Source organism: Trachemys scripta, chromosome 1, assembly GCF_013100865.1.
Source record: "Trachemys scripta elegans isolate TJP31775 chromosome 1, CAS_Tse_1.0, whole genome shotgun sequence".
In the NCBI taxonomy this organism is placed as follows: Eukaryota; Metazoa; Chordata; order Testudines; family Emydidae; genus Trachemys; species Trachemys scripta.
Genome location: NC_048298.1, coordinates 109284275 through 109311195, shown reverse-complemented (window position 1 = coordinate 109311195; position 26921 = coordinate 109284275). Strand labels below are relative to the sequence as shown.

The window sequence follows — 26921 nt, the reverse complement described above, 5'->3', positions numbered from 1 at the left end:
TTCCTGGAAAGTGGCCTTACGCATTCAAAAGTTCTGCAGCCACTGCTCATCATCCCATAGCTGCATAACAATGTGGTCCCACCAGTCAATGCTTGTTTCCTGGGCCCAGAAACAGTGCTCTACCATGCCAAGGTGATGTGTGACTATCACCAGCAACTGCGAATTGCTCTGCTCTATGTCTTCCAGCAGGGCTGCTAGAGTGACATCGCATTGTTCCACGCAGCAGCTCCAGTATTGGCTGTGTAAATACTGCAAGATAAGGCATGAGGTGTTTGTAATGCTCACAACAACAGTGTACAACCGAGCGGGGTCCATGCTTATCGTGCTATGGCATCGGCGCGGGTAACCCAGGCTTACGAAAAAAGGCACAAAAAAGGCTTGGTTTGTTTGATGTTGATTCCAGGGATGAGGGAGGTAAGTGCATCATGGGAGGCTAGCGCCATGTTCCCATAACCACCTGCATCAATGTTTTGGTCCCATAAGGCATTGCAAGCCCAACCCAAAATTCCATTTGGCTACATGCACTGTAGGATAGCTACCCACAGTGCAGTGCTCCGTGTGTCGATGCAAGCCCTGTTAGTAAGGATGCACTCCACCAACACAATTAACATAGTGTGGACACACAAGATTGACTTGCTTAAATCGGAGGCTTGATGTCGACTTACATAAAGTTGACTTAACTTTGTAGTGTAGACATGGCCTTAGCTTACTCAGCCTCAAATCACTTATGCGTCCCACAAAATATTATGCTGTGAAGATGCATTTTCCACACGGTGATGTTTTCATACAAAACAAATAGGATTATTTTTTTGTTGACATGCACTAGGAGAAATACCACAATATCACACTATGCCAGTTGAAAAAGTGGCAAGCCTATGTAAGACCCAAATTTGTCTTCATCCCTCTCAAACTTGTTGATGCTTGTACACTAATTTTAGGCTTGATATCCTGTATAGGTTTCAGAGACTAGAGGATGACATGATCTCCAACACTTAAATGTTCATACTTCAGCTGGTATAGCACTTTTAGAGTTCAATAAATAGTTTGTAAACTGTGCCACTAGGTGGCAACATAATCTCTCTCTCTCACACAATTTACAGGCAGACTTGGAGCTGCTAGAGACATTCCATGTGCACTGTCAGCACCAAATACGGCGTATAAAGTGGTTTGATTTTGGGTGAAATGTCACAATTGTGCAGAGATCTGTCCTTCCTTCAGTCACTCATTTTATTAAAAAGTGGTGTTGCATGCTCATCAGCCATGTCACGTGGATGGACAAACAAAACACCACCTCAGGCTGTGTTCTCAAACTCCCTAGGGACATGTGAAGGGGTCCACGCTCTGACCCTACCTAGTGCCACTCATGAGGCCTCTCCACAGATTTGTGGATTTGCAGGATTGAGCCAGATCTGGGAACTTCACTACATGATGGCTGGTGCAATGCCATCAACCTGGTCACTCTGGTCGGTGCAACCGTCTTCAGTACAGCATGTATGTTTATGATGATTACACACACAAGAACATCTCATATTCCATCCACTAGAGACAAGTGGTACACATACCTGTTATGGTGGGGAAAAATATATATATATATATAATTCCAGCGGGAAATTTGGTAATCTTGACAATTGTATACTTGTTGGTGATCTTTTTAGGAAATTCTGCAGAAAAAAGTTACTTGAAATAATGATGACAGAAGCTTTTACAAAAGGATAACTGCATGTCTGTGATCCAGTCCACATAGATACAGGTTATAGCTTACAGAATTTCTGGAGAGCTAAGAAAGAAGAAGATAATGGCAAGTCTGGGATCTTATTTTAAAACGAAGTACATGGAGAGAGTAAGGTATGGAAACTTTGTTTGGACAACCAACACTAAATATAATACTGTTCTGATTCTTTGTGAAGTTACTTTAAACGTGATCATGTTATAGTGTCCAAGTTGCTTCCTACATTAGAAACTCCTGAACTTTAAAACAAAATCTGTGTATAATATGTTCTTCTGTATTTAATGACTTGACAACTTTCATAAAGATTAATTCAAATAGCTGCCATGATCTCTTGTACTATTATTTCATTAAATGAGTGAAGATAATTAGCTTGTGTCAGAACATTATTTGGTTTGAGGCACTGTAAATGTTCAGTAACCAGACTGAACCAGAGACAACCCAAAATGTAGGAAGAAGTATGAATGTGACAAATATTCAATATGTAACTGAATAGTGCTATTTTCCAGTAATTCTGCAAACCAGAATAAATATATATGGCTAGGGAAAGCTGTTTTAAATCTGGACACACAGAAAGAAATGAAAAAAAAAAAAACCACCAGAATTCTTGGTCATGTAAGAATGGACACAGTATTTGAGAATGCTCCCAAAAAGGGTGGATGAGGAATAATTTAGGTAATGAAATATCAGGCAAGAGAGAGGAGGCAACAATCTAGTTATTGTATCCCTGACGTACTTCTGTAATGAAATCCTGGAACTGTAGCTCTAAGCCATAAAAGTATAGTGGCTCTCAGTGCCAGTGCCAGAGACATCATAAAACCGTCCATATATGCATCTAAAAGTTCTTGCTTCATCTTGCCCAGCCTCTTGCCACCTTTATGCTCCTTTTCTCTTCCTGATCTTGGCTTCTTGTATTCTTCCATACTAAACCATGTCTGGAATGCTCCATCCACTGTGCCGTCCCGTGATGCACTATTGCCAACCCAAAGCACTGAAAACTATTAAGATTTTACAAAATAATGTCAGATTCTTTATTTGCCTTCTGGTTTGGGGTCTTTTCAGGTATGTTCAGGTCAGGTTTTCAAGCTTTTTTGGCAACCATAACCGTGGGAATGTTTTTTTAAATGAATGCTGCAATTCTCCTGTAGTGAAATGATTCCAGGTGCTTGGGCTGTAAGAAAAATACCAAATTGAGCAAGCGCTGCAGCCCCTACTGGAGCCGGGTCTCCGTTGCTGTGTCACCTCATAACACTGACAGGCTTGTTCTGGGCTGGTAACTAGGACAGGGATCAACTCCCTGGCTGGGACGGCCACAGGGTGGCCCCCGCCCCCCGATCTTACTATAGGGCTATAGCGCGCATGCGCGGTCTGCCCCGTGACGTCACCCCGAGCCTCGGTTCCCATTGGCGTAGGGCAGCGATGGTGGGCGGGGTTGGAGTGACGCAGCTCCCGCATCTGTGACCTGACCGACCGACCGACCCGGATTTGATTCAGTCGGATCCTAAAGAGCTCGGGGTGTCGCCAGCAACTGTCACGCGCCGCCCTTCTCCCGCCGCAGCCATGGCGCTCAGCGATGCCGACGTCCAGAAACAGGTACCGGGCCCGGCCTGGCTCCTCCGGGGCTTGGGGGGTCAGGCCGGTGTTCGCGTCCCCGGGCGGGGCGGGGGTCAGGTGTGATTCTTCCTCAGGTCTGGTGCTAGGGCTGCTCCTCCCCGACCCTCTTGCTCTCGCCTGGACCATGCCAGGATCTCGGGCTCTGGTGACGGGGAGGGGCGGGGGCAGGTTCATTTTTTTTTTTTATTGTATAAAATCTAATGACCACGTCAAACAATCTGTATTTAAACACTGACCACTAAAGTCCTGAAACCATTTAATGTTATTGTTTATTTCCTGTAATTCACACGTCAGCATGTACTACTACGACTACCACTAAAAAAAAATCTACACTTGAGATTTGCAATTCACATTTCATGTCCAAAAAACAGGCCTTGGAATTCCAAAGCACAAGAATTTTCTAGCACTAGTACAGAAATCTCTCACTCTAAAGGCCAGAGAATACACCGCATTGACAATTAAAATAGCATTCCTGGGACTGCCGATGTCCAAGGCCATGGGGAGCTTTGGGGACAGAGTTCAGGGCCATGGGCCAATACATTCACCCATCCTCAGGTCTCCCCATGGGCTGTGGGATCTTCCCTCGTTTCCTGCCCTAAAGGGCTTGTTGCGCTGCTGTCACCAGGCCTAGGACCTGGGCAAGGAGCAGCTGCATTGGTGGTGGTGCTGACCGCATCAGTGCAGTCGGTGCTGGAAAGTGCTAGGGGACTGAGTGGCTGTGGGGGTAGACAGCTAGAGGCTGGGAGGCTCTAGCCACCCCCAACAACTTAGAGATTGCGTTAATAATCAAAGCCCAGGTTAGGAAGAGAAGCTTGTTTATCTCTGTTCATTCAAAGTGGACGTGTCTTTTGTCACGGTCTGAAACTACTCATTAAAACAATAGTTGTCAAAAATAAAAGCTGTCTCAGCCCCTGCTGACTGGGATGACAGAAATAGTGCTATTGATATTTAAGCTATTGGTAACCTATTGCTACATTCCTGGCAAAGGTAGCTGAGTAAGAAACCTTCCCCTTCCCCCATTTAAAGAATGTCTGCTGAAGGAAGAACAGTGACGGCCTTGTACCATGGAGAAACAGCAACTGGAAAATCCTATGAATAATACCCATGCTAGCCGGTGAATAAGGGGATCTGACTGCAAACTGAACAATGGCATTTTAAAAACAAAACGTGTATTGGAAGCACAACACATCTCCCAGTAGCATTGGGAGCTCCTGTGTTGACAGCAGACTGGGGGGTTGCTAAAGTATTTGGATGGCTTCTGAAGACAAGAGATGATGGAAGTGGTCATGGTTGATCTTGTTTTTATCATATTATTGTGCAAGTATCAGATCACCCTAACACTCATCTGGTGTTTTGTACATGACCTCAGATTATTTTCTACAGAAATTAGGTGTAAACTTGAATTTGATTATAATGGCTGAGCAGTACTCGCTTATAGTCTGGCTCCTAGAGTGTGTAGACTCTTCAACTGTCTAATGACTTTTGTACTTCAGATCTGGAGGGAAGGCAGTCGTCTGTGAACAGCAGCCTAGTTTGTGCTGCTCCTTTGTAAATTTCCACTGAAGGCTTGGCTTTTTAAGCTATCTGGCTGTCCTTTTGGGTCCGGACACACACTGTTCTCATTGACAGTAAATAGTGTCCTTGATAACAAAGTGGTCTGACCTGAATTGCAAATGGTGCACAGTGATGAAAATTGCACCGATCCAGTCAATGCTGGCCAGTGAAGTTTCCTCTCAAGGGATGGGCAGATCAAACAGGTTTGATGCAGGATCAGCCATTCCTTTTCAGGTCCCATAAACGCTTACTGCATCTCTTCCCTTCTCATTCAGCAAATCTGATTGGCAAAGGACCACTGTGTAGTGAGTACACAAACAGTAACTTAGCATCCCTATTTGCCTTCTGGAGATCCTCCCTTAGCTCCCTACCTTCACTTGCACAACCAACCTTTTTGGCATGTCCTCAGTTATCATAACTTGAGCTGGCACTGTTAGTCACTATGGGACTGAACTTGAAGGGTGAGCTTTGACATTGGAAGGAGAATAGATCCTAACACTGGAGCTCTGTTCTGGATTCAAATCTAACAACTGTAATATATCTGTAATTGGATTTTGTTCAGCTAAAAAATAGGGGATGATCCTGTCCTTGTATTAATTGGAAATGCAAAATGCAGTAAACTGCATGACAGGTCAGTATAGGCCCTGATAGAGGTAGGAAACAGTTTGACCTTATCACTTTCAATATGCTCAATATTTTCAGTTTTTAAGAGACCCTCCCATGACCACTTCCAATTCTTGGTTCATTCTGCAGACCATAGTTTGAAAATTATGTTGCAGTTGGTTGAATAGTAAGCGAGCCCTTTTGAAGCTAACTTAATACATTACCTACTGTCTGTGGGAATTTAATCAAAGACTATTACAATTCTTGCAAAATCCACTCGCCTTCTTTTTCTAGGAAACTCTCTTGGGCAAGGGCCATCAATTTGGGGAGAAACTAAGCTCTCTTCCACAAAAATAAAACTAAGTTTGCCAAATGTCCTATTAAAACTTCCACTATTTAGAGATGTGGAAGGCCCATCTTGTTCTCTGCATTCTGCAAAAAACAAAATGAGCTTTTGATCCCCTCGGTCTGGGAACTCAAGCTTTTCACAGAAATAGGGTACTTCTTGATGCTTGCAGGCAATGCTATGTGCTACTGAGATGGCGACATGGGGAAACTCTGTAATGTCACATCATTTCTCTCTTATCCTCTGAGTAAGGAGGCAGACTTTCTTGAGGCACCCTATGTAATCCTAGTGCTGCCAGAACTAATTCTGCCAAGGAGTATGATGCTACATAACAACTTGGTCGTCTCTCCCAGCAGTGGGTATTCCCAATTTGTATTCTGAGTCCCACTGAGACACTCTGCTTCCAGCTTAGTTTGAGTTAATTGGCTCCTAAAATCAGAAAATCGCTAACTCTTTTCCTCCCCACCCACTCCCAGTTCTGCTCTCTGAAACAACACCGGAGTTCATCCTTGGTTTGACCTCGCCATTGCTAGAATCACTTTCCTCTGGAGAACTGTGATTCCTTTTTTTATGATGGTCCCTATGCTCTGGACTTCAGAGGATTTTAGAAAGCTGTCGCCCAATGATTCCATCCACAAAGTGGGCCCATAATTAACACTTGGAGTCATATAATCTCTGAATCCAAATCCGAATTGTTGTTTTGGTTTTCAGAACACCCTCTTAATCCAATTGTTCTGCCCCACGTGTCTGAACTTCTCCATCTATGGCCTGTCTACTCACTTCACTTTCCCCTCATCCCCTGAGGTCAACATGTGCAGTAGAGCATGCGCTTATCTTCCTAGTCAGATTCTTTTCTCTGAAGTCATGTGTACAAAGGATGTAAATGGGAATCCTTCCTGCATGTTGCTGTGGCTTGCCTTGTCCAAGAAAAGTCTCTTCGCTGCTATCTGTATACTGAAACCGTCTGTACAGCATAGGCCACTCAATGATTAGTATACTGTTGCCCAGAGTTGGTTACAACATAGTTTCAATTTGCAGTGTAGTTGGGACTGCTATTGAACATGCCCACAGCTTTAGTCTGAACTTCTAGCCCAGTCACAGAACGGTGAAGTTTACAACATACTGGAATCATATTGCAACTTGGTCCCCTGAATGTTGCATGTACAGCTCAAATACTATTTTTAAATGGCTCTAGCTAGAAAGGGTCATGTATGCAGGTCCTTCAAGCAGTTCATAACGCACTTTAAGCTTTTCCCCACCCACCACAGACTATTGCACAACTTTTTAAATATACTTATAATCAGGGCTTTGGAGTGAAGCCCGGAGCAGCTCCGGAGCAGTGGAGCTGCAGGTTTTTGCCTGGAGCTGGAGCAGAGCCGGAGCACAGCTCCAAAACCCGGCTTATAATCCAGGGAAGACCTGCTGATGCTATCCAGAGAAATGGTGTTAGATGGAACCTTGTCTAAAACAGCCCTTGGCTGTTTCTCTTCTAAACTTGTGTGACTTGTTTGCTTGTTAGGTAGGAGGAAAACAAGAACCACTACAGTATGTGAGATGGGATTGGGTGGGGGTGTGTGTGTGGAAATATTGTGGAGTTCAAAAGAAAAGGTGTTTTTTTTTTTTTTTTCCCCCTTGAGCAAGTGCTTCTCAGCAGAATGTAACTGTGTGTCTATTCTATTACAGATCAAGCATATGATGGCTTTCATCGAGCAGGAAGCCAATGAAAAGGCTGAAGAAATAGATGCCAAGGTAACGAACAAAAAAAGCCATTAGATGGTTTAATGTCAAGAACTCCAAAAGGAGGTGGATTGCATCTGACATTCTGAGTTGCTTCCCAGTCATACCATCAAAAACAGTTCTACAATATTTCTAGAAGCCACGTTATTTTTTTGTCATGTAATTCCTGTATGTGGAGCAAGTTAACTACTGAATAAAGTTAAATATTTTAGTTTGTGCCAAATTAATACAATCAAGGGAACTGAGCTGAAGCTGCCCTTTCACCCGGAGTCTCCTTATTAATGCCTAGATGTGAACACATTTGTACGCAAGATCACATGTTGATTTGTTAATACTTCAGTGGAGCTACGGGTAGCATGAGCATGGATTTTGCATAAAACAGACTGGGTTAAATTGGTCCTTCTAACTTTAGTGGAGTTACAGAGATGAATGTGACCCATTTTTACATTTGTTTTACTTGGGGCTTGTGTATACACAAACTTTCACCAAAATAACTAAATTGGTTTTAATTCTCACTTTTTGTTTTTGGTGTAAATCTGTGTGTGGATGCTCTTATTTCTGAATCAAAATAGGACAGTTAAACCATTGCCAGCTATGATTTGCCTCCATGTTAAGGAACCACAGCATAGATTTAAATAGAGTTGGGGGGAAAGCATGAAAAGTTCTATGTTAAAATGGAATGCATTATGCCAAAGTTGTAAGGATCCACTAATCAATCATTAGTGGTTGACTACATTACACAGTGGGGCCAATTATGTCAGTTCATATTGGAAAAGAAGGTCTCAAGTATGGATCCGTTGGAATGATAGCCGATGTCTTGTTGAAATGAGATTGTGAATACGATCAGTTTAGCACAGTAGTTTACATGCTAGAAATGCTTATGCAAAGTGACTGAGCAAATACATTGCTTATTTTTTCTTATTTCTTAAATCTAAAATGGGCCCTATCGCTTCTCTCGAAGTATGGGTAAATAGTAAAGACTCACGACACTTTTGTAGCTGGGTATTTGTAAATAGTGTACAGCTCTTACCACGTTTTCATATGTGAGGGGACCAGCCATGCTCTAAGAATGCAGTAACTCCCATGTGTATCCTTGTTTACAGCTTAACGGTAAGTGGTTCAAGAACAATAAATAATTGTGCTAAGTTATAATATTTAGTGATTCTTTCAGAATCTCTCCCATCACCTTTACTGCTGCAGTCAAAGATTAAACCAATTCTAGAGTTCAGAGAGAACAAGTGTCGTGGATTGGACTTCTGGTTACTCCTAGTTAGCCTACTAGTCTTTGCTCACTTGCCGATACTTGAAAATTGTATATCATCCCTATTTCAGGAATCAAAACTGGACAGGAAAGCAAATGATAGGTGCCAAACAAGGATATTGCAATGGTCAGATTAACTGAGCAGCAATTAGTAAGGCCCTAGTTCAGCAAAGAACATGCTTAAATCTCACTGACTTAGTGAGATTTAAGGTACACGCTTAAATGCTTTGCTTAATTAGTACCTTGAGTATCCTCACCTAGTTTAGTGAAGTGAATTGAACTGAGTATCTTCTAAAAGTCAGCCTCCATTTCAACTGTGTGACTGTTTCTCTGTAGGCAGAAGAAGAGTTCAACATTGAGAAGGGTCGCCTGGTGCAGACACAGAGACTGAAAATCATGGAGTACTATGAAAAGAAGGAAAAACAAATTGAACAACAGAAGAAAATGTAAGTCACTTAGGCTGCCTGGCTTGCTACAGAGCTTGAAAAAATCAGCAGCTTGCCAGTGATACACAAACAATCTTTCGCTAGCAAGTGGAGAGGACGTAGCTAAACATTTCTGCAGAATGTGAATTTTCACATATGAAAAAAGGTTTAAATCCTTACTGTTGAGAAGAAAATTTGAATGTGGACTTGAGGCACTGTAATCTTCCTGAATCTGCAGACACACTGTTGCTACTGTTTACAGCTTTCTCAAACACATCAAAATTGGCAACTCTTACAGCAGCAAAGTGAAGCTGACTTGGCATCGATGCTCCTTACAGGAAAACATGTCCCAATAAATTGAGGCTAAGGGGTGGATAGGTAATAGTAGACTCCAGCTCTTCCCCAGTTGAAAGAGTCTGGATTGATTTGTGGTAAGGTAGGGAAGAGAAAACTCTCGCTTCCAGCAGCTGAGGGTACATTAGGGGCCTTGCTGGCAAGCTTCAGATACATCAGCCATAGGTTAATTCTAAATAGTCCCACACAAAGTGCAGGGATAATACCTAAAGAGAACAGCAGATGTGGTGGAGAGGTCTAACAAACCCTTTATGCTCTGTCCTGCTCCATCGCTGGCACAACTAATTCTATCAGTACTGGTCTTGGTGGCTAGTTTCTCTTGAGTAGTTTTTCTGTTTTTGTTGTCACTTGTGCAAGTTCAATGGAGGCTGGCTTTTATAGTAAGCCAGGAATTTATCATAGCTGCTCTTGAAGCAGATTCCAATAAGTGAACAAGCTTGCGTTCAACACATAACGTGTTGCTCTAACATGTAAAGCATGCAATTAAAATATTTGCTGCGCCACTATCACCATCTAAAGCTTGATGCACTGATTCAATTTTTCCATGCAACTTGCAGTCAGATGTCCAACCTGATGAATCAGGCAAGATTGAAGGTCCTCAAGGCAAGAGACGACCTTATTGCAGTGAGTATATATTGCCTCTATAGTAAAGGGACAGGGGATTCTCCCCATCAGAAGTTAAGGAATTACCCGATCCAAGCATCTGATTTTTTTTTATAGTGATCAAATGAGATGTGTACTTGAAGCATACATAGACTAAAAAAATGGCTTTGCTAGCTGACTTTAAAAAAACATTCGTAGTTGGTGGCCTTCTGTACATGTGAATTCAGGCTTTTTTGGTATACACTAGTATTGTGTTTTCACAGCTACACTTTGCTGTTTAGGGAAGATATATCTGTCTGCCAGGAATCTCAGTTGCAGTGTATGGTTGAGTTCAGCCCTGTGATTTTTATTCACAGAATGGGAAATGTCTCTTACACAACTGAGTGCAAAAAGAGGAAGGAACTGGGTGACAAGAGGCCCACAAAATGCCGAGTTGCTTCAGGCAACTAGAACTGAATGTATGCAGTGATACTGAATGGCTGGGCTTCAGCAAGCTTGACAAGCATTTCCTGTAAATAAATACTACCAGAAAAATCCACATAGTGGACTATCTCTCTCCAACAGTGGCCCAGGATGGGTGGAAAGGCTTTCCTCTTGGTCTGTCTGATGGACAGTTTATGCCTGGGAGCATGAAGACTTATAACCCCTGCAATCATCTTGTCATAGATAATATATCTGTTACATTCACTATGAATAACGGTAGCCATACTCCAATGTTACAAAAGGCCTCAGTGAGAGGCTTCTGTGAGAATAACCTGCCTATCCCACGATATGTAAAGTCCCTTGTCCTGTCTGAGGCACACTCTTGTGTGTTTCAAATACTAGGTGATGCTGCTGAGTCCTGTTTGTGAGAACTACAGAAATCAAGAATAAAATACCATCTGTAGTATTGCTTGTTCACAACACTGTTCTGAAAAAGGATTTGGTAGGAGGGGATATCAGCATATCAGATATAGGATCTTTGATTCTTTCATCCTAGTGCCACATTTGTCAACCATTGTGAATTTGGTGCGATTTCTAATACTGTGTATTTAGAGGAGAAGGGTGGGGAAAGAGTTAATTCCATTGTGAAACGATCTATGTTGAATAATCTCTCCCTGACCATGCCTTGAGCTGACACAGTCACATGCTTCTGAATGGTGCATAAGACATTTCCTTCCTCATTTTAAAGTATTTCAAGTCCTATTGTACTAGCTCAGTCTTACCTTCTTGTTACTTGGTCTTCAAAAGGCTGGCCAGTAAGGGATGGGCACTTCCAGAATTTTTGGATTCTAGGGCAGAAGGCATAACTAGGTTTGACAGTGAGGGGAACTCGGGATGGTCTTGTTAATACTCTAGCATTCAAAACATAATACACAGTCTTGTTTATCAAGACAGACTTTCCTGCCCCATGGAATCACTTGTATCGGGTATTTCCCTGCTTCTGTTTTTAAGGTTACAACAGCACATCATGGGGTTGCGTCTACTTATATACGTACCATAATGTTTCAGTTTGGGAGGCACACTACTGTACTCAGATCGAAACTTTAGGATATTTTATTTTTCTGGGGCATTGAGGAAAGAATATTTGAAGGGAAGATGATATGGTAGATGGGAGCGGAGTAACAGGGCAGCAGCAGAAATCCTTAAACATGGACTCTAAAATAGTGTGAAGGACCTCTGTGAAGTCAGACTTGATGCTCTGTTGCCTCGGAACAGAGAATCCAGACCTTAATGTCAAAATTTACACTGACAGATGCAGCATTTTACATAATATACAAAAGACAAATAGAGGTCCACAGCCATGTTTATTTGAGCTCTTTCAATAGATTGAACAAAGTATCTATTTTTTTTAATGAAAACAGGACACTAGGAGCTTTTAAAAATTAATAGCAGAACAGGGATCTGGGCTGTGAGAATAATTAGTCTCCCTTAGGCCATGTTTAGGATGTACTATGCTGCTTTGACTACTTTATAGATCTTATCTTAGAGTATCTAACGTCTCAAAAGTGAAGACAGCCAGGTGAGCATTCAAGAAAAATACTGCTATTCTTTGGTACTGAATTCAGTCTAAATTTAATGTCACCTATTGTAGGCAGTACTATTCTCCCAGGCTGGAGTCTTCTACCTGGCCAGTTCTAGAATGTTATGATCACTTTGCAGATTTGCATTTTGCATGTGAAGGATTTCTGTACAATTTTGGGGTAGGAAAAACAAGTTGTAGTTGACTGCTCTCTTAGGCAGCCTGCAGTATATCATAGAAATGTAGGGCTGGAGGGGACCTCAAGATATCACCCTGTCAATTCAGTCTCAGCCTGGTGGGGATAATTTGTACCTAGACCATCCCTGACAAGTGTTTTGTCTAATCTGTTCTTAGAATCTTCCAGTGATGGGGATTCTACAGCCTCCCTAGGTAACCTGGTTCCAATGTTTTACTAGCTGTAATAATTAATTAGAAAGTTTTTCTTAATAGCAAACCTAAATCATCTTTGCTGCAAACTAGGTTAATTACTTCTTATCCTACTCTCAGTGGCCATGGGGAATAATTGATCACCATCCTCTTTGACAAACTCTTACATATTTTAAGACTTGTGGCCTCCCCTCAATTTTCTCTTCTCTTTAGACGAAATGTCCCTAATTCTTTCAACCTCTTAATAAGTCAGATTTTCTAAACCTTTTACCATTTTTGATGCTCTTCTGGACTCTCCAGTTTGCCCATCTCTTTCTTAAAGTGTAGTCCCCAAAACTGGATACAGTTCTCCAGCTGAGGCCTCACCAGTGCTGAGTAGAATGGGACAATTACCTCACATTGCATAAATATGACATTTCTGTTAATACATCCCTAAATGTCAATTTGCGCTTTTGTTTTTGCAATAGCATCACACTGGTTCATTCAATTTGTGATCCACTAGAACTCCTAGGTTCCTCTTCCACAATGCTGCTGCCTAGCCACTTATTCCCCCTGTTGGATTTGTGCATTTGATATTTTTTTTTTTTTTCCTTCCTAAGTGCAGTACTTTGCAGTTGTCATTCTTGACTTTCATCTTGTTGACTTCAGACCAGTTCTCCATGATCTGCTGTCACCCTGAAGCAGCAGACAGTAGGAGAAACAACTCTAGCTCATTCAGCTAGAATAGCATTAATGAACTGAATAAGCATTGCTTGTGGATAGGTAATCCTTTACTACAGTAGAACCTTGGAGTATGACCACCTCGGGAATGGAGGTTGTTCGTAACTCTGAACAAAACATTATGGTGGTTCTTTCAAAAGTTTACAACTGAACATTGACTTAATAAGCTTTAAAAATTTTACTATACAAAAGAAAAATGCTGCTTTCCCTTTTATTTTTTTTAGTAGATTATGTTTAACACAGTACTGTACTAGTTTTTTGGGGGGCAAGAGGAGGGGGCGGGGAAGGGTCTCTACTGCTGCCTGAGTGTGTACTTCCGGTTCCAAATGAGGTGTGTGGTTGACTGGTCAGTTTGTAATTCCGGCATTCATAACTCTGAGGTTCTATTGTACTATGATTTTTCCTTGCCTATAAAAAAGAATTCATAGTTAACATTTACTTTGGGTACTGAACAGGGTAGTGGGGAAAGAAAAACCTTTTGTGAAAGCTGTTGCTCAGTGCACACAGAGCTGAGGGTCTGGATTGAATTATCAGCTGCACTGTAAACTTGCTTCTTGGCAGGGTACATAGCTGCACTAAGAGTACAGGAGGATGGTAGGCATAGAACCAAATGGAGAAACAGGAGGACTTTGCTGACCTGATCTCTTCTTTCTGTAGGATTTGCTGGCTGAGGCCAAGCAGAGACTTGCCAAGGTGGTGAAGGATGGTGCCAGGTACCAGACATTGCTGGATGGACTGGTTCTACAGGTAAAATACTCAAGCCATAGTAAAAGGCTGACTGCATCCCTAGCCTCAAACACAAACCCTCTGTAGGAGTACTACTGCTGTTTGGAGACTACCTTGAATAGGCATATTTAAAACTACCACTTTTGCTATACTTCCCAATCTTAGCTCACAAGGCCCCAGTGTACTTGAGATTGGGAAGAGGTGGGTGGGGTGCCGAAAGTTTTTAAATTCTTGAGTACTTTCATCTGAATATGAAAGAAACAAAACCACAATATAATGGTCACAAAACACAATATAACTGCTTCATCTTAAGCTGTCCTTAAGTGAGCACAGCTTAGGAGTGCACCCTTCAGGAGAGATGTGCACATCTCAAGTTTCTACTGCACATACTCAGGATGAGCTCCTCAAATGCACACTCTGGAAAACATCTCCTTCAACCCCCGCAAAGTTTAGGAAAGTGCACAGTCCTGTCTGTTTTCATTCCAAATTCTACACCAAATCCAGATTTGTATGGCTGTAGCTTTTACCAGGTTTTTTCTGTGGTTTGGTCTGTCTGTCTGTCTGATAGATGCTGCTCCCCTAAACTACATGTCTGGCTAAAAAATCCACTTTAGACTTTTTTAGCCCCATAAGTTTTACTTTTGGAATTCCTGCAAATGCAAGTAAGGGTTTTAATGAAAACTTGTACCTAAACTATAGTGGCCACCACTGGCAACTGCTGTAATACAAGAGCTTGTCATAAATATTACCCCATGTCCTTTTGCTAGGAACTCTTTAAAGTGTAATTCTAGTTTTCTCCTCTGCAGTCTAACAGTTTCTGTTCTTTCAAGTCTTCTTTTTGATCCAGTATTTCTTTCCTCTTGCCACCCTCAGACCCCTCAATGTTAAGGGTGCCTTGAAACCTGTAGTCTACGTTACTCCATAGCAGGGATTAATAGTGTACTTCTAATTGCCTGTCTTACTGTCAGGCCCTGCCTGTTGCTGTTCACTTGCACACTGGATGACCCAACCTCTCTGTGTTTTGGAAAGAACGTTTGTCTTTGTCAGAAGTCTGATGCAGTATGTGGTCTCCAGCTTGTACTACTGTCCACTTAGTCCTGTAACAGTTTGGCACAGTTGGTGGTATCCGTTCAGAGACCAAAGACTGCTGCATGCCTTAACTAGAAGCTGCATATTTGCTCAGTCTAGTGTGTGACTGACTCTTAGCCTGCCTTTTCTCATTCTTCTCAACAAATCCTCAGTGTTGTCCAGATTTAGTTGCTGTTGCACCCCAAAATCAGGATTATTTACTTCCTGCATGAACAAAACCATTGGTTCCCATGGGTTGCCCAGTAATCGATAGCCAGTCCTATTTCAGAATGACAGTAAAAAGGGGACTTGTAACCAATGAACTTTCATCTTCACTGTATGAAATAAATAATGGCAGAAAGTTGCTTAGTCTTATCATTAATCCCCAAAAATGACAGGAGAGGATGAATCAATTATAAGATGATGGGCATTTCCTTCATCTCCTCTTACTATAGTTGTCTCATATAGGGTTTCTACCAGCTGCTTGAGCCCAGACTGAATGTCCGTTGCCGGAAACAGGATCTCTCTATGGTTAAGGTAAGGGGGTTCTGGCTACAGTAGCATAAAATGTCTCCAAAAACAAAGCCAGGGGATTGTGACTGCAAAGGTCTCCCGCTTGGAACCTGTTAGGCAAGATAAGAAGGCAGTGGGGCTGGGGCGATTCACTACCAAGTAAAACACTTCTGTTGCAAATACCTCATCTCTTGCATTATATACTCTTCAGGTTGGGGAGTGCCTTCCTCTGTTTGAAAAGCACCTAGTAAACTTTAGGTTCTGCCATAATATAAGGAATGATGACAGCTGCTACTGGTTCAAGATTCAAAGGGAGGAGTAAATGTGTTGCAAAGTAGGTAGGCCACAACCATTTTTCCTACAGCACCACCTTCCCGGAGAGGCTGAACTAATGAATGAGACTGAGGCATCTAATTGATTATTTCCCCTCGGTGCCTGTTCCACTAATGCAAACTAAGTAGCCATCAGTTCTGTGCAATGCTAGCAGAGGGCTCGCTGTGTCTTTCAAATCTCTGGCCTGAAGTGGAATATCTATTGTGTTCCAGGCTGCTGTACAGAAGAGCATCCCCATCTACAAAGCTGCTACCAAAAAAGACATTGATGTTCACATTGACCAGCAGACATTCCTGCCAGAAGATATGTAAGGAATACAGTAGCTTTTCATGCTGGGTAGTAACTTGTTGGAGATTCAATGCACTGTTAACTGTTAAGGGAGTCTGAAACATCTCTTATGGGAAATGGCAAAAGGAGTACCACTGAGAGCACATCTGCCACTAGTTAGTGGGAGTTGACTCCTCCTGACACTGAAGATCTATTCTCTTGCCTGCTGTGCAGTTTCCCAGGCAACTAAAAATGAGTTATCTTGCTGCAGCCCCCAAACCCATTCACAGCGCAGGGGAATGTTTGGTCTAGGCCAGTGGTTCTCAAAGCCAGTCCGCCGCTGGTTCGGGGAAAGCCCCTGGCAGGCCAGGCCGGTGTGTTTACCTGCCGCGTCCACAGGTTCGGCCGATGGCGGCTCCCACTGGCCACGGTTCGCTACTCCATGCCAATGGGGGCTGCAAGAAGCGGCACAGGCTGAGGGATGTGCTGGCCACCCTTCCCGCAGCCCCCATTGGCCTGGAGCGGCGAATCGCGGCCAGTGGGAGCAGCGATCGGCCAAACCTGCGGACGCGGCAGGTAAACAAACCGGCCTGGCCCGCCAGGGGCTTTCCCTGAACAAGCGACGGATCAGCTTTGAGAACCGCTGGTCTAGGCAAGAGCAGTTAGTAACTCAGTATAACTTCTCAGTCTGTTAGAGGTGAAAGGAATGCAAGTGAAGCCCAAGTTTAAGGTTCAACATAAAGCAAAGAACAAAGCTGTGAGGGGGAATGTGTGGGTTATAGGTGTCCAACTGATAGGCTTTGTCCTCCAAAACTGCCAGAAAATTGGTTCTGTAACATAGAAAAGAACACTTGAATGATGCACTCAAGTTAAGATCTAATGAACTTGTTACATAGAGCTATGAATGGTACAAGAAATAACACTTCTAAAGGTATCTGTCTAGTACATTGCCTCTTTTCCCAAAATCTGAAAATTATTGGGTGGTGGAGAGAAGGCTCAGCTGATTACTTCAGTCAGTCAATCATTTTTCGTACCTAAATTTTCCCTAGGTCCAATCTGTCCTTAAAACACTAGGTGGTGATGACCCTTACCCATTAGGATGCTCTGCAAACACCATTGTTCGGGCTGTCTCCTTCTCTTCATCAGGTTATTTTAGCTTCCAGTGTAATGGGAGTAAGATTGGAGTCCATTTAAAGGCAGAAAGGAGGTCACACATGTCTATTGATTCATCCCTTTGACACACATGGGAGAGTGGCTTTTTGTCAAGTTGAGGTCTATTGTAATGTCTGTTTTCTCTCTAGTGCTGGAGGGGTTGAGATCTATAACAGTGATGGTAAAATCAAGGTTTCCAATACCCTGGAAAGCCGGCTGGATCTCATAGCCCAACAGGTGAGTTTGGGAAAGAGGGAGTTGGAGCCCTCCGTACTCAATCTGCTAGGCTTTCTCCTTTCATGCCATGTTGTTCATCTTGATTGGTAAGGTGGAAAGCTTCATCTTGAAGTCAGCATCCCTTAGTCTCAATCATCCTCTTAATCTTCAAAATAACTTCTTATGGGATCAGGTCTCTTTAGATGGATGACAAGCAAATGGTTGAAAAAAGTAGACTTGAAAATTAAGCGATCCAGCTGGTTGTATGGAGGTTGGGGAGGAGCACATCTCTATCACAGTAAGAAATCCTCTCTTCAGAGTTTTATGCTCAGCTAGGTTCTTGAAGCTAGATTATTGAAAGACTAAGTCTCTAAAGAACCAAACTGCATTGAAAGATCCTGTTACTGAATAGTACAAAAATAGATGGTGTTCATAAAGCTCCACTGCTAGTGGCAGTACATGGGCTAATAGAGAGAACCATTCCACTAGACAATGTGAGGATCTTCTAAAGTCCAGTGTAGAAGGAAGACCTTGCAACCCCACCATGCCTCCAATGAATCTTGGGTTTGGCAATATAGACCTCCATATTCAAGACTAAATTCTGTCCTTAGGGGAGAGTTAGGGCAAGCTAATCTAGAAACAATTCTGTGTCCATAACTAATGCAGATCATGGATTTGATCTAGGTGGGGTGATCACATGCCTGAGCTTAACACGTGATCCCTCTGGCTCAAGCTGAAACAGTGTTAGTGATTGCAGTCTGCTCACAGTGAGAAACCACCACCAGTATCTGGCAGGTGAACTTGTAAATCCCCTAAAGAGTTGGTTGCACTGACAGAAGTCCTCTATTCATTCATGGCTCCAGCATGGAACTGCAGCTTAGGATTTCTTAACTGTTGTGCATGTTAAGTTGCTGTTAGTGCTTAACTATTTTAGTATTTATTACTGTGCTGTTCTATACAAAGCCTCTTAACTGGTGCACCCGCTCTCTCAACAGATGATGCCAGAAATCCGAGGGGCACTCTTTGGTGCCAATGCCAACAGGAAGTTTTTGGACTAAGCCTGAGGGAAAGTGGAATCTGTTCCACTGCCATATTGAAGAGAGATGCAAAAAAGCATCTGGTCATTTAAACCCTAAAAAAAGTACCTTTTCAATGCTATAATGTGTTTGTCCAATGTGTGTTCTTCAGTGGAATAATTTTGCATAACTGCTGCGCTTTGCCTGACTTATCAAGTGGTTACAATGTATTAATCAAAATGAGGTGAAGACCAACCCGTCCAGAAGTGACACTGGAGAATGGATGCAGTTGGGCTCTTGGCTTGTCCTGCACTCCCGTGGCTATAGTAAAATTAGTGATTGTGAAGTACTATACTGCCCATGGGAGCAACTTTTCCAGTTAAGGGCTTCTCAGTGTTCTGTTATACAGAGGGCATGCAACCCTTCCTGGGGTGAGAAGTGTAGCTTGTTACTTGGTAGGCCCAGAGTTTTCTGTTCTGTATATGTGAGTAAAGTCTGAGCCTGTACTACTTAATTTATTAAAAATAAAAAGATGTGTGAACACAGAGTGCACTGTAGTCTTTGACCAGCATGCTGTGACTCAAGAGTAACTAGAAGAGGTTGCATCTGAAGAAGTGAGGTTCTTACCCACAAAAGCTTATGCTCCCAATACTTCTGTTAGTCTTAAAGGTGCCATAGGACCCTCTGTTGCTTTTTAGAAGAGGTTGGGTAGGGATGTCTAGGTCAACAGCTAAGTACATCACATCACCAGCTCTAACAGGATCTTCTGTCTGTAGGTACTTGCTAACTAGATTTAGCACACTTGAGTTGAACTCTGTGTGACCTGAGTCCTGGGTAGAGAGTTTTATAGGAGAAAGATATTAAAATATTCCTGGGGGAATTAAACTCTGCAAAATTTGTCAAAATAACACTATATAATCACACCTGTTTAAATTATTTTGGTGACTTATTTCAAAATACTTGTCAGCAAGTGTGTCTGTAAACACTCTCTCTCTTAGTGTTAATATACCCCCTACCTCATGGAGCTCAGCTGCAGGCCTCCCACTTACCCCCTACCTCCTAGGGGCCAGATGCAGGCCTACACCCCAGCCCAGACACTCTTACATACACCCCAGAGCCCAGCTGCTGCCCCCCCAGCCCAGGCACACTCACCCCCTACCTTCCTGGAGCCCGGGTATCCAGAGGGAGAAACAGCCTGATGCTGGGCTTGCACAGAGTTTCCTGCATGCCACCACCTTCCTTCAGGGCATGCTGGGAACTGCAACTGTTGGGAACCCTTCAGTTCCCTCTCCCTAGCCTTATTTTCTGTTTGCGAGCTGGGCTCTGCTGAGTGCAGTGGCCCCTAGTGGTGACTAACATCTCTGCAGCCCATTTCGGGGGAGGGGAGGAGAGAGGAAATTCTGCACACACAACTTTAATTTCTGTAAAATTCTGCACTGCACAGGGGTGCAGAATTCTCCCAGAAGTAATTAAAAGTACCTTTAATACAATACTCTTGTAATCAGTGCAGTTATCAAATTAGCAATAAGCAGCAAATACTTTGTTCTGCAGAACTAGCTTTTTGTAGTAGTTTAATAGGTAGTAGAAATATGAACATAATACTGGATCATAATACACCATTTAGCAAGTAAGCTCAAATATTGACTCAGAACGGAGACCATCCCTAATGCTACTCAATCAGCTGGATTCTCTGGTTTGCGGAGGCCTCCACATTCTATAAATAGAGCTTGGACGGCATAAACAAATGAGCTTATTAGACTAGAGTGTGTGAACTTTCTTTCCCAGAAGAAGTAGAGAGGTAATGTGCACAGAATAACTGCTCTGGCCAGGAAGAGCAGGCGGTATATTTAAGTGGTTCCAAGTGGTATTTACTAACATTTGGTTTTGATAGATTTTTATCTTAAGTGTATCAAAAGTCAGAGTCTCAGAGCATTGTCACGGCAGCAAGTTGAACTGATGGAGAAGTTCTGTCAGTACATTAGCACTGTTAGAATATTAGCTTAAATGTTGACTAAGGGAATCTAGGACCAGCCTAAATGTGAGGCAGTAGCTCCCCTTCGGGCATTGGACGGATAGAATTAGACTGAGCCAGTGTTAAGGGTGGCTTACTAGCTGTAAAAGCATCAGCCTCTTCTGCCAGATGTACTCCTGCCTCTCTCCACAGTTGGAGTTTAAAAAACTTCACTCTTTAAGCAGCTACACTTCAGCACTTAGGTGGGCTGGTCTCAAATAACCTAGCTAGAAAAGCAGCTGCTTCTAACTTGAGGGTACGTCTACACTTACGGGAATTGTCCGGCGGCAGGCAATCGATGTTCTGGGATCGATTTATCTGTCTGATTAAGACACGATAAATCGATCCTGGAAGTGCTCGCCATCGATGCTGGTATTCCAGCTCAGCGAGAGGAGTACACGGCATCGACGGGGGAGCCTCCCTGCCGCGTCTGGACCCGCGGTAAGTTCGGACTAAGGTACTTCGAATTCAGCTACGTTATTAACGTAGCTGAATTTGCGTACCTTAGTCCGAAGTGGGGACTTAGTGGGGACCAGGCCTGAGTCTCTCCTGCTGCTAGCATGGTGCAGCTTTGATTTACAGTAATACAGCAATCCTCCCTGCATCATCTACTTGGCAGGGCCTACTTTATAAAACACTAACTGTTAATATGCATGAGATGTTAAATATTATCCCTAGGGTACAGATTGTGGAGTGAAATATACCAAGGTTACTTGCCCAGTTCCACAAGGTAAGTCACTGCACAGCTATGCTTAGCACACACAGTTCCTGACTCCTAGCCATATGTTTAGTCCTGTAAATGAAACTCAGCCAACCATACTTTCATGCAGTGGTAATAAGGCTTTCATATTATGCCATCATGAATATGCTGCTTAGCAGGCTGCAGGGATACAGTTATAAAATAAAGGGTTATCCCTCATATCACAGGCAGAACTAAAAGTTATTTTCTTGCTTTACAAACGGTGTACAAAAAAGTTTTGAGCCTCACTCCGCTACACAAATTGCACATCAAACAATGAAAATCCTGCATTGCTGAATCCTGAAAAATACTTAACCCAGGGTTACAATGTCTTTTCTTTTTATCTTGCCCTCTACCTCCATTTCCAAAGGAAATACTCCCATTATAGAACAATTTCCCCCATGCAGGCCCTGCACCAGAATGCTAACCTTCAGCAATTTTTGAAAGGGTGCTTATTGCAGTTTTGAGATTTGGAAGAACTGGTCCAGAAATGGCTTTGACACACCCAGCTGCTGGATGCCTTCAGCTGGCACATAGTGTTTTTGAACCCCTAATGCTTTGCTATAAAAATTGACATTTGGTTTGTATTAGTCTTTATTTCTGTGTAATTGTAACTACTGTACACCTAAGCTTTAAGTCTTTCTAGTTTTGCTGCCTTCTCCCCTCACCTCCCCCCACTGCATTCTGACCCTGCATAGAAGGAACAAAACTGTTTCACACTTACACCTTTGTGTTCTGACTGCTGTGACTCATCTGTTTACATTCAGACACTGCTTGCTGGAACAAGTGAGTTTGAACCCCCTCTGGCTATTCGATGGAACAGCCCCTGCACTCAAGCAAAGCAAACAGTGATGCATTTAAAAACAAAGCAAGATAGATACTGGACAAGAGATTGCAGATCATATATGGGCAAACTGGTCATTAGGGAGCTGAGTCCTATCTAGGCCTCTTTAGTCATACAGGACGACCCTCTGACCTCAAACAATCCTTGAGATCAACTCTATAAGAAAACAATGAATCTCTGCTTACACACAGCCATTCAAAGGACAAACTGTTGTGTTATACTATCCTGGGAAAAACAAGTAAGGATACATAAATCATTCTTCCTGGTGTTTAAATGGGCAGGGGCTAGCTGTAGCATGCAGAACGTCAAGTGGATGTATGAAAGTAGCAGGAAATTTGAGCCATAATATATCTGACAGCCAGTGTTGGCCCCTGCTCATGGGCAGAGAAAGCTGAAGGTGGTCATGCAGTCCATAAGAGAAATGATTACATGGTCCTGTCCATTTCTGGCAAATCCAGTTCTGCAGAAGTGGGGAGTAAACTTGTGTGCGATCTTCAGCCAGGCCTGATTTAGCCAGAACAAGTTCTAGTGGAAATATCCCAAGATATATTCACCAATGCCAATAAAATAGACACCCTGGGCTATGCCAAAGAGAGGTGCTATAACCAGGGCCCGACAGCCTGCTCCCTTCATGAAGGCAGCAGGGCCCTCATGTGTCCAGATCTTCCTGTATATTTAAAAAAAAAAAAATTAGATGGCTAGACAAGCAGCATTTCAGACAGTTGCTACTTACAAACCTGCAATCCTCTTTAATTAAAAACCAGACATACTCAAAGCCAGGGTTTTTAATGGATTACCCAGCAATCCTTCAGAGGGGAAGCTCCTTGGGCCCACAGGAAATGGTCTAAGCATTTTCCTTGTATATTTCCTATGAACAAGTTATAAACCAGGTGATCCTCTCCCAGCAGATCAGCTATTTAAAGTACTTGGCTTACACATCCATCGTGGTTTAATAGTCCCCCTGCAGGCTGTTTCAGTATGAGGCACTGTCAGGTATGTTGTGGGAACTCACCCTTGTACCAGCCAGTCCGTGTAGGAGCTACTGTAGAGAATCGAGCAGGAGCACTAGCTCATGGGAAACTCTAATCCAATCTAACTCTAGACTCTTCCCACCAGGAGACTCTCTAGGGATTTATGCAGGAGTGTTTGAGGGGGGGGGGGGGGGGGGGGCACGCGTTCCAGGTAATCCACTGTCACAGTAAGGAAGGGCTAAATGGAATGGCAATTGGACAGGGTGACACAGAACAGTAATACACCAGACGTGCAGCAAGGGAATATTCTGGCTTACCTGGCGCAGTCAATGATTCCATTGTAGGTGTCCTCTCCCAGGCCTTTCTTGAGCGTTTGAATTCGGGTTTTTAAAACTAAATTGCATGGAATGGAAAAGAAACATTTTTTAAAAAATCCTCTCCAGGCAGAGTTCACAACAAGAGTCATAACGAGTCAGTACAGAACTGGAAAATATCACCACATATCTGAGTTACCGCCCCTCTTGTTAGATCCTGGTTTTTCATGCTAGAGAGATGCTAATGTTAATCACTGAGCCACATGCTACATGAATGATCCCTGGGGATGCATGTGGGTGTGAATCTGAGAGAACCGCAAGAGGAAACAACCAGGAAGTGATGGAAAGAGGAGAGGCCTCAAAGTGCTCACTGGGTTAGTTTTGTTTGGATATGTAACCTCTTCCAGGGGACTCTCAACCAGCTCTCTTGCACTCAGAAGGTGGATGTTATTCATCAAGAAAATGGAGAATCAGCAGGGTTTGATTCCAGGGTCTTAGCTCTCTGACTGGAGCCAGCCTTGGAGAAAACGCAACCATGTGTACAACAATCAGATGATGTTGACAAGGATGTTTTGTTTAAAGAATAGTGATGCGACCCTCAAGAGCAACATCTGCCGTTCTTGTGAGTGGGGTCCCTAACCTCAGGAAGTTGCCAACATTTGCATATGTGGGAAATAGCAGGCCTTCAGGGAGTTCAGCAGCAGTTATCTGAAGAGCAGGATCTATGTCCTCAGAGTTCACCACCAGCAGTGTTTGTGAGTCATGTGTTGTACGAGTGTCCTCAGCAAAGAGGTGAGGGTTGTGAGAGAGCCGGGGTTTTGGAGCCTGAACCTATTCGCTGTCTTCAGTCAGTTGCTGTAGTAATTTTGGTCTGCCACCAGCACCACCAATTCCTGTGTCACCACCACTAAGATACCACAAGGACTCGCACAAAGGAATGCACCTGAGGACCACCAGGGGAGATTGGCCAAATGTGGGACTGTGGTATGAAAGCGGCTGAACAACCTGAGTTTAAAGAAGTTCATTTCATTCCTCTCTGGAGGACTGGCTGTATTGCCCCCCGATACTCACCATCCAGAGGGGTCACTGCTACTGCAGCCACGGATCCCGCCACGCAGCCAGACACAAATGAATGGAAGAAGGGTGCCTTCTCCTCAGAGTGCCTCTGTCCCAGTTTGTTGATGTTGGCAAACAGTGGGAAATAGATAATGGAAAAAGGCACATCCCTGTTGGGAGGGGAAACAGTTAGATAAACACCCAACATAGACCAATACCACAGACTGCATTAGGAGCCTGGCCTCTGACATGAGGTGAGGCAAAAGGCACAGGCTCGCTCTTATCCTACCCCTGTAGGCTCTTGTACAAAGTGGGTCACATCACTATCTGTCAGGGAGGAGATGGGGACCAAGCTCTCATCCTCACTGAAATATGGCATTAGTGACTCTGAGATGAGACACAGCTGCAGTTTGTAGGTCAAGAGTCTCCTGACTGATGTGAAAATTGATCTGTCCAGGGAATGGAACAGGTGAGTGCAGAGTGGAGTGTACATTCCGATTGGTATGGAGAGGAGCAGAATTTGGCAAGAAAGCTTCAGCATCTGCTGCTGAGGTAGGGGAAGGAAGGTTGGTCTGGAAGGTTATGAAAGGAAAATTATTTGTGTTCCATTAGAACTGAAGTGTTGAAATAAATGGAGATTTTCCCCGAGAAAGGTTCAAATCAAAGGATTTCCCCTCAGTTAAATAAACTACAAGCAATAGTTGCTTTTCATTAATTTGGGGAAAACTGGTGAACAGAGGCGTTAAAATGCTATAAAGCAACCAGGCAAAGGTGTTTAGCCCTAAGCTACAGCTTGGACCGAGCGAGCAAAATGTGTTTGAGTCAGAGAGTTCAGAAAAGCGCAGAAGAGATAGATGTAGGCCCCTGTCTTGGGTCAAGCATACTTCTCAACAAGGTTTCGGGGGAGCAGGGGAGCAACAGGAATCCCAAGGTCCCCTCCAGAGCTGGAAAGTTACCAGCATAGCCACCACCAATCTCAGCCAAAAGAGCAAACTGGGAAAACCAAAGTCATCCTTGCAGGTACATGTTCCATGCAGTCCAGGAGTCCCTTTGGTTTGGTTTTGCTTTATGCATAGCAGAAGGGACTCTGCTGAAGGGACATTGTCAGGGAAAAAGTCCTATTTAACACCACCCCCCACCCAAACCCCGTTTCCCAGCCATGGTTACACCACCACCTCACACTGTAAAAAGGAACAACATTCACTCTTCTACGTGACTTGCTCCCCGTGATGAGGCCTGTGTACTCTGTGCGTGTCACTCAGTTTGACCAGTAAGAACACTAATGAAATATCGCTCCAGTCATTTCTGATGGCCCAGCCCCCATCCTATCTGGGTGCACTTTGCATGGGCTAGATCAGTTCAACTAAAAAAATATTCCACTGGCCCTCACGTCACCTAGACAGTGGACTAAATGCCAAGGGACTGCAATGCCTACAGGCCTGAACAAAAGGGGTGTCTCGTATATAAAGCGGGTTGAACGTTTTCTACAGAACAGGCTTCCCTTAGAAAATGCTGGTTCCATGGAATCCAAATGTTCAGTGAAAAGTGTTGATTCTGTCAAACTTTCAATGGAAACCAGCCAGGCAGGATAGCCAGCTCCAGTCTGCCTGGTTTTCTGTCAGCTACCCTGTGCCAACTAAGTGCACTACCAAGGAGTCAAGGTGCCCAGGGCCTGGCGGGATGCTGGGGCTCTCCAGCTCTTGGGCTGCCTGCCTGCTTGGCTCCCAGAGATCCCTGGTTTAGTCAGCTGGTAGCCCACCTAGTGGGTATGTGGGCTGCCCGGCTCGCAAGTCCTGCAAGCAGCTGTCTCCCCAGGCTTCCCTCCTGGTGGCTGTCTCCCTGGACTGCCCCCAGTTGGCAGGTGGGCAGGCTGTCCAGCTCTCTGGGGAGCCAAGCAGGCAGCCAGAGGAGCTGGGGATTCCAGGAAGCATATTTTGTTTTGGGAACACAGAAATGTTCTCCCTGCAGGAACGTTTTGATGCTTCCGAAATATTTTGGAATTTTCTTCCCACAAGAAATTTCAAGGTTTTGACTTTTTGTCTCGATTCAGGATGAAAAATGTTTGACAACTTGCAATTTTTTGCAGGCAGGAAGTTCCATTTTCCAGCCAGCTCTGGTCCTATATTGTGACCAGGGCCGGCTCTAGGCACCAGCAAAACAAGCTGGTGCTTGGGGCGGCACATTTTTAGGTGCAGCATGGCTGGCGCCAGAATGCCGCCCCTAAAAATGTGCCCCGGCTGCCCTAGCTCACCTCCGCTGCTGCTGCCATGGTGCACGAAACAGCTGATTCGCACGCCGCTACTCGCTCTCCCTCCCAGGCTCTCAAACCTGGGAGGGGGGGGAGCAGCGGCGCGCGAATCAGC

General features: G+C 43.7%; 2 protein-coding genes across 4 annotated transcripts in view; one reads left to right on the top strand and one right to left on the bottom strand.

Annotated features, from left to right (window-relative positions):
- Positions 1 to 3162: 3162 nt before the first annotated feature.
- On the top strand, positions 3163 to 19170 carry ATP6V1E1 (ATPase H+ transporting V1 subunit E1). The gene is made up of 9 exons (XM_034781342.1): positions 3163 to 3319; positions 7527 to 7592; positions 9178 to 9287; positions 10178 to 10244; positions 13990 to 14079; positions 15595 to 15663; positions 16185 to 16279; positions 17541 to 17628; positions 18603 to 19170. Exons 1-9 carry the CDS (start codon positions 3287 to 3289, stop codon positions 18663 to 18665), a joined length of 681 nt encoding a protein of 226 aa, XP_034637233.1. The 5' UTR covers positions 3163 to 3286; the 3' UTR covers positions 18666 to 19170.
- A 1884-nt stretch (positions 19171 to 21054) lies between these two features.
- SLC25A18 (solute carrier family 25 member 18) overlaps positions 21055 to 26921 on the bottom strand; it is a 27153-nt gene continuing 21286 nt past the window's right edge. For all 3 annotated transcript variants that reach the window (XM_034781314.1, XM_034781322.1, XM_034781330.1), the window contains 3 exons: positions 24574 to 24728; positions 23506 to 23581; positions 21055 to 22884 (listed from right to left, as the gene is read on the bottom strand). In XM_034781314.1, the coding sequence (XP_034637205.1) occupies positions 22743 to 22884; positions 23506 to 23581; positions 24574 to 24728 (373 nt within the window). In that variant the 3' untranslated portion in view covers positions 21055 to 22742. The remainder of the gene's footprint in view (positions 22885 to 23505; positions 23582 to 24573; positions 24729 to 26921) is intronic.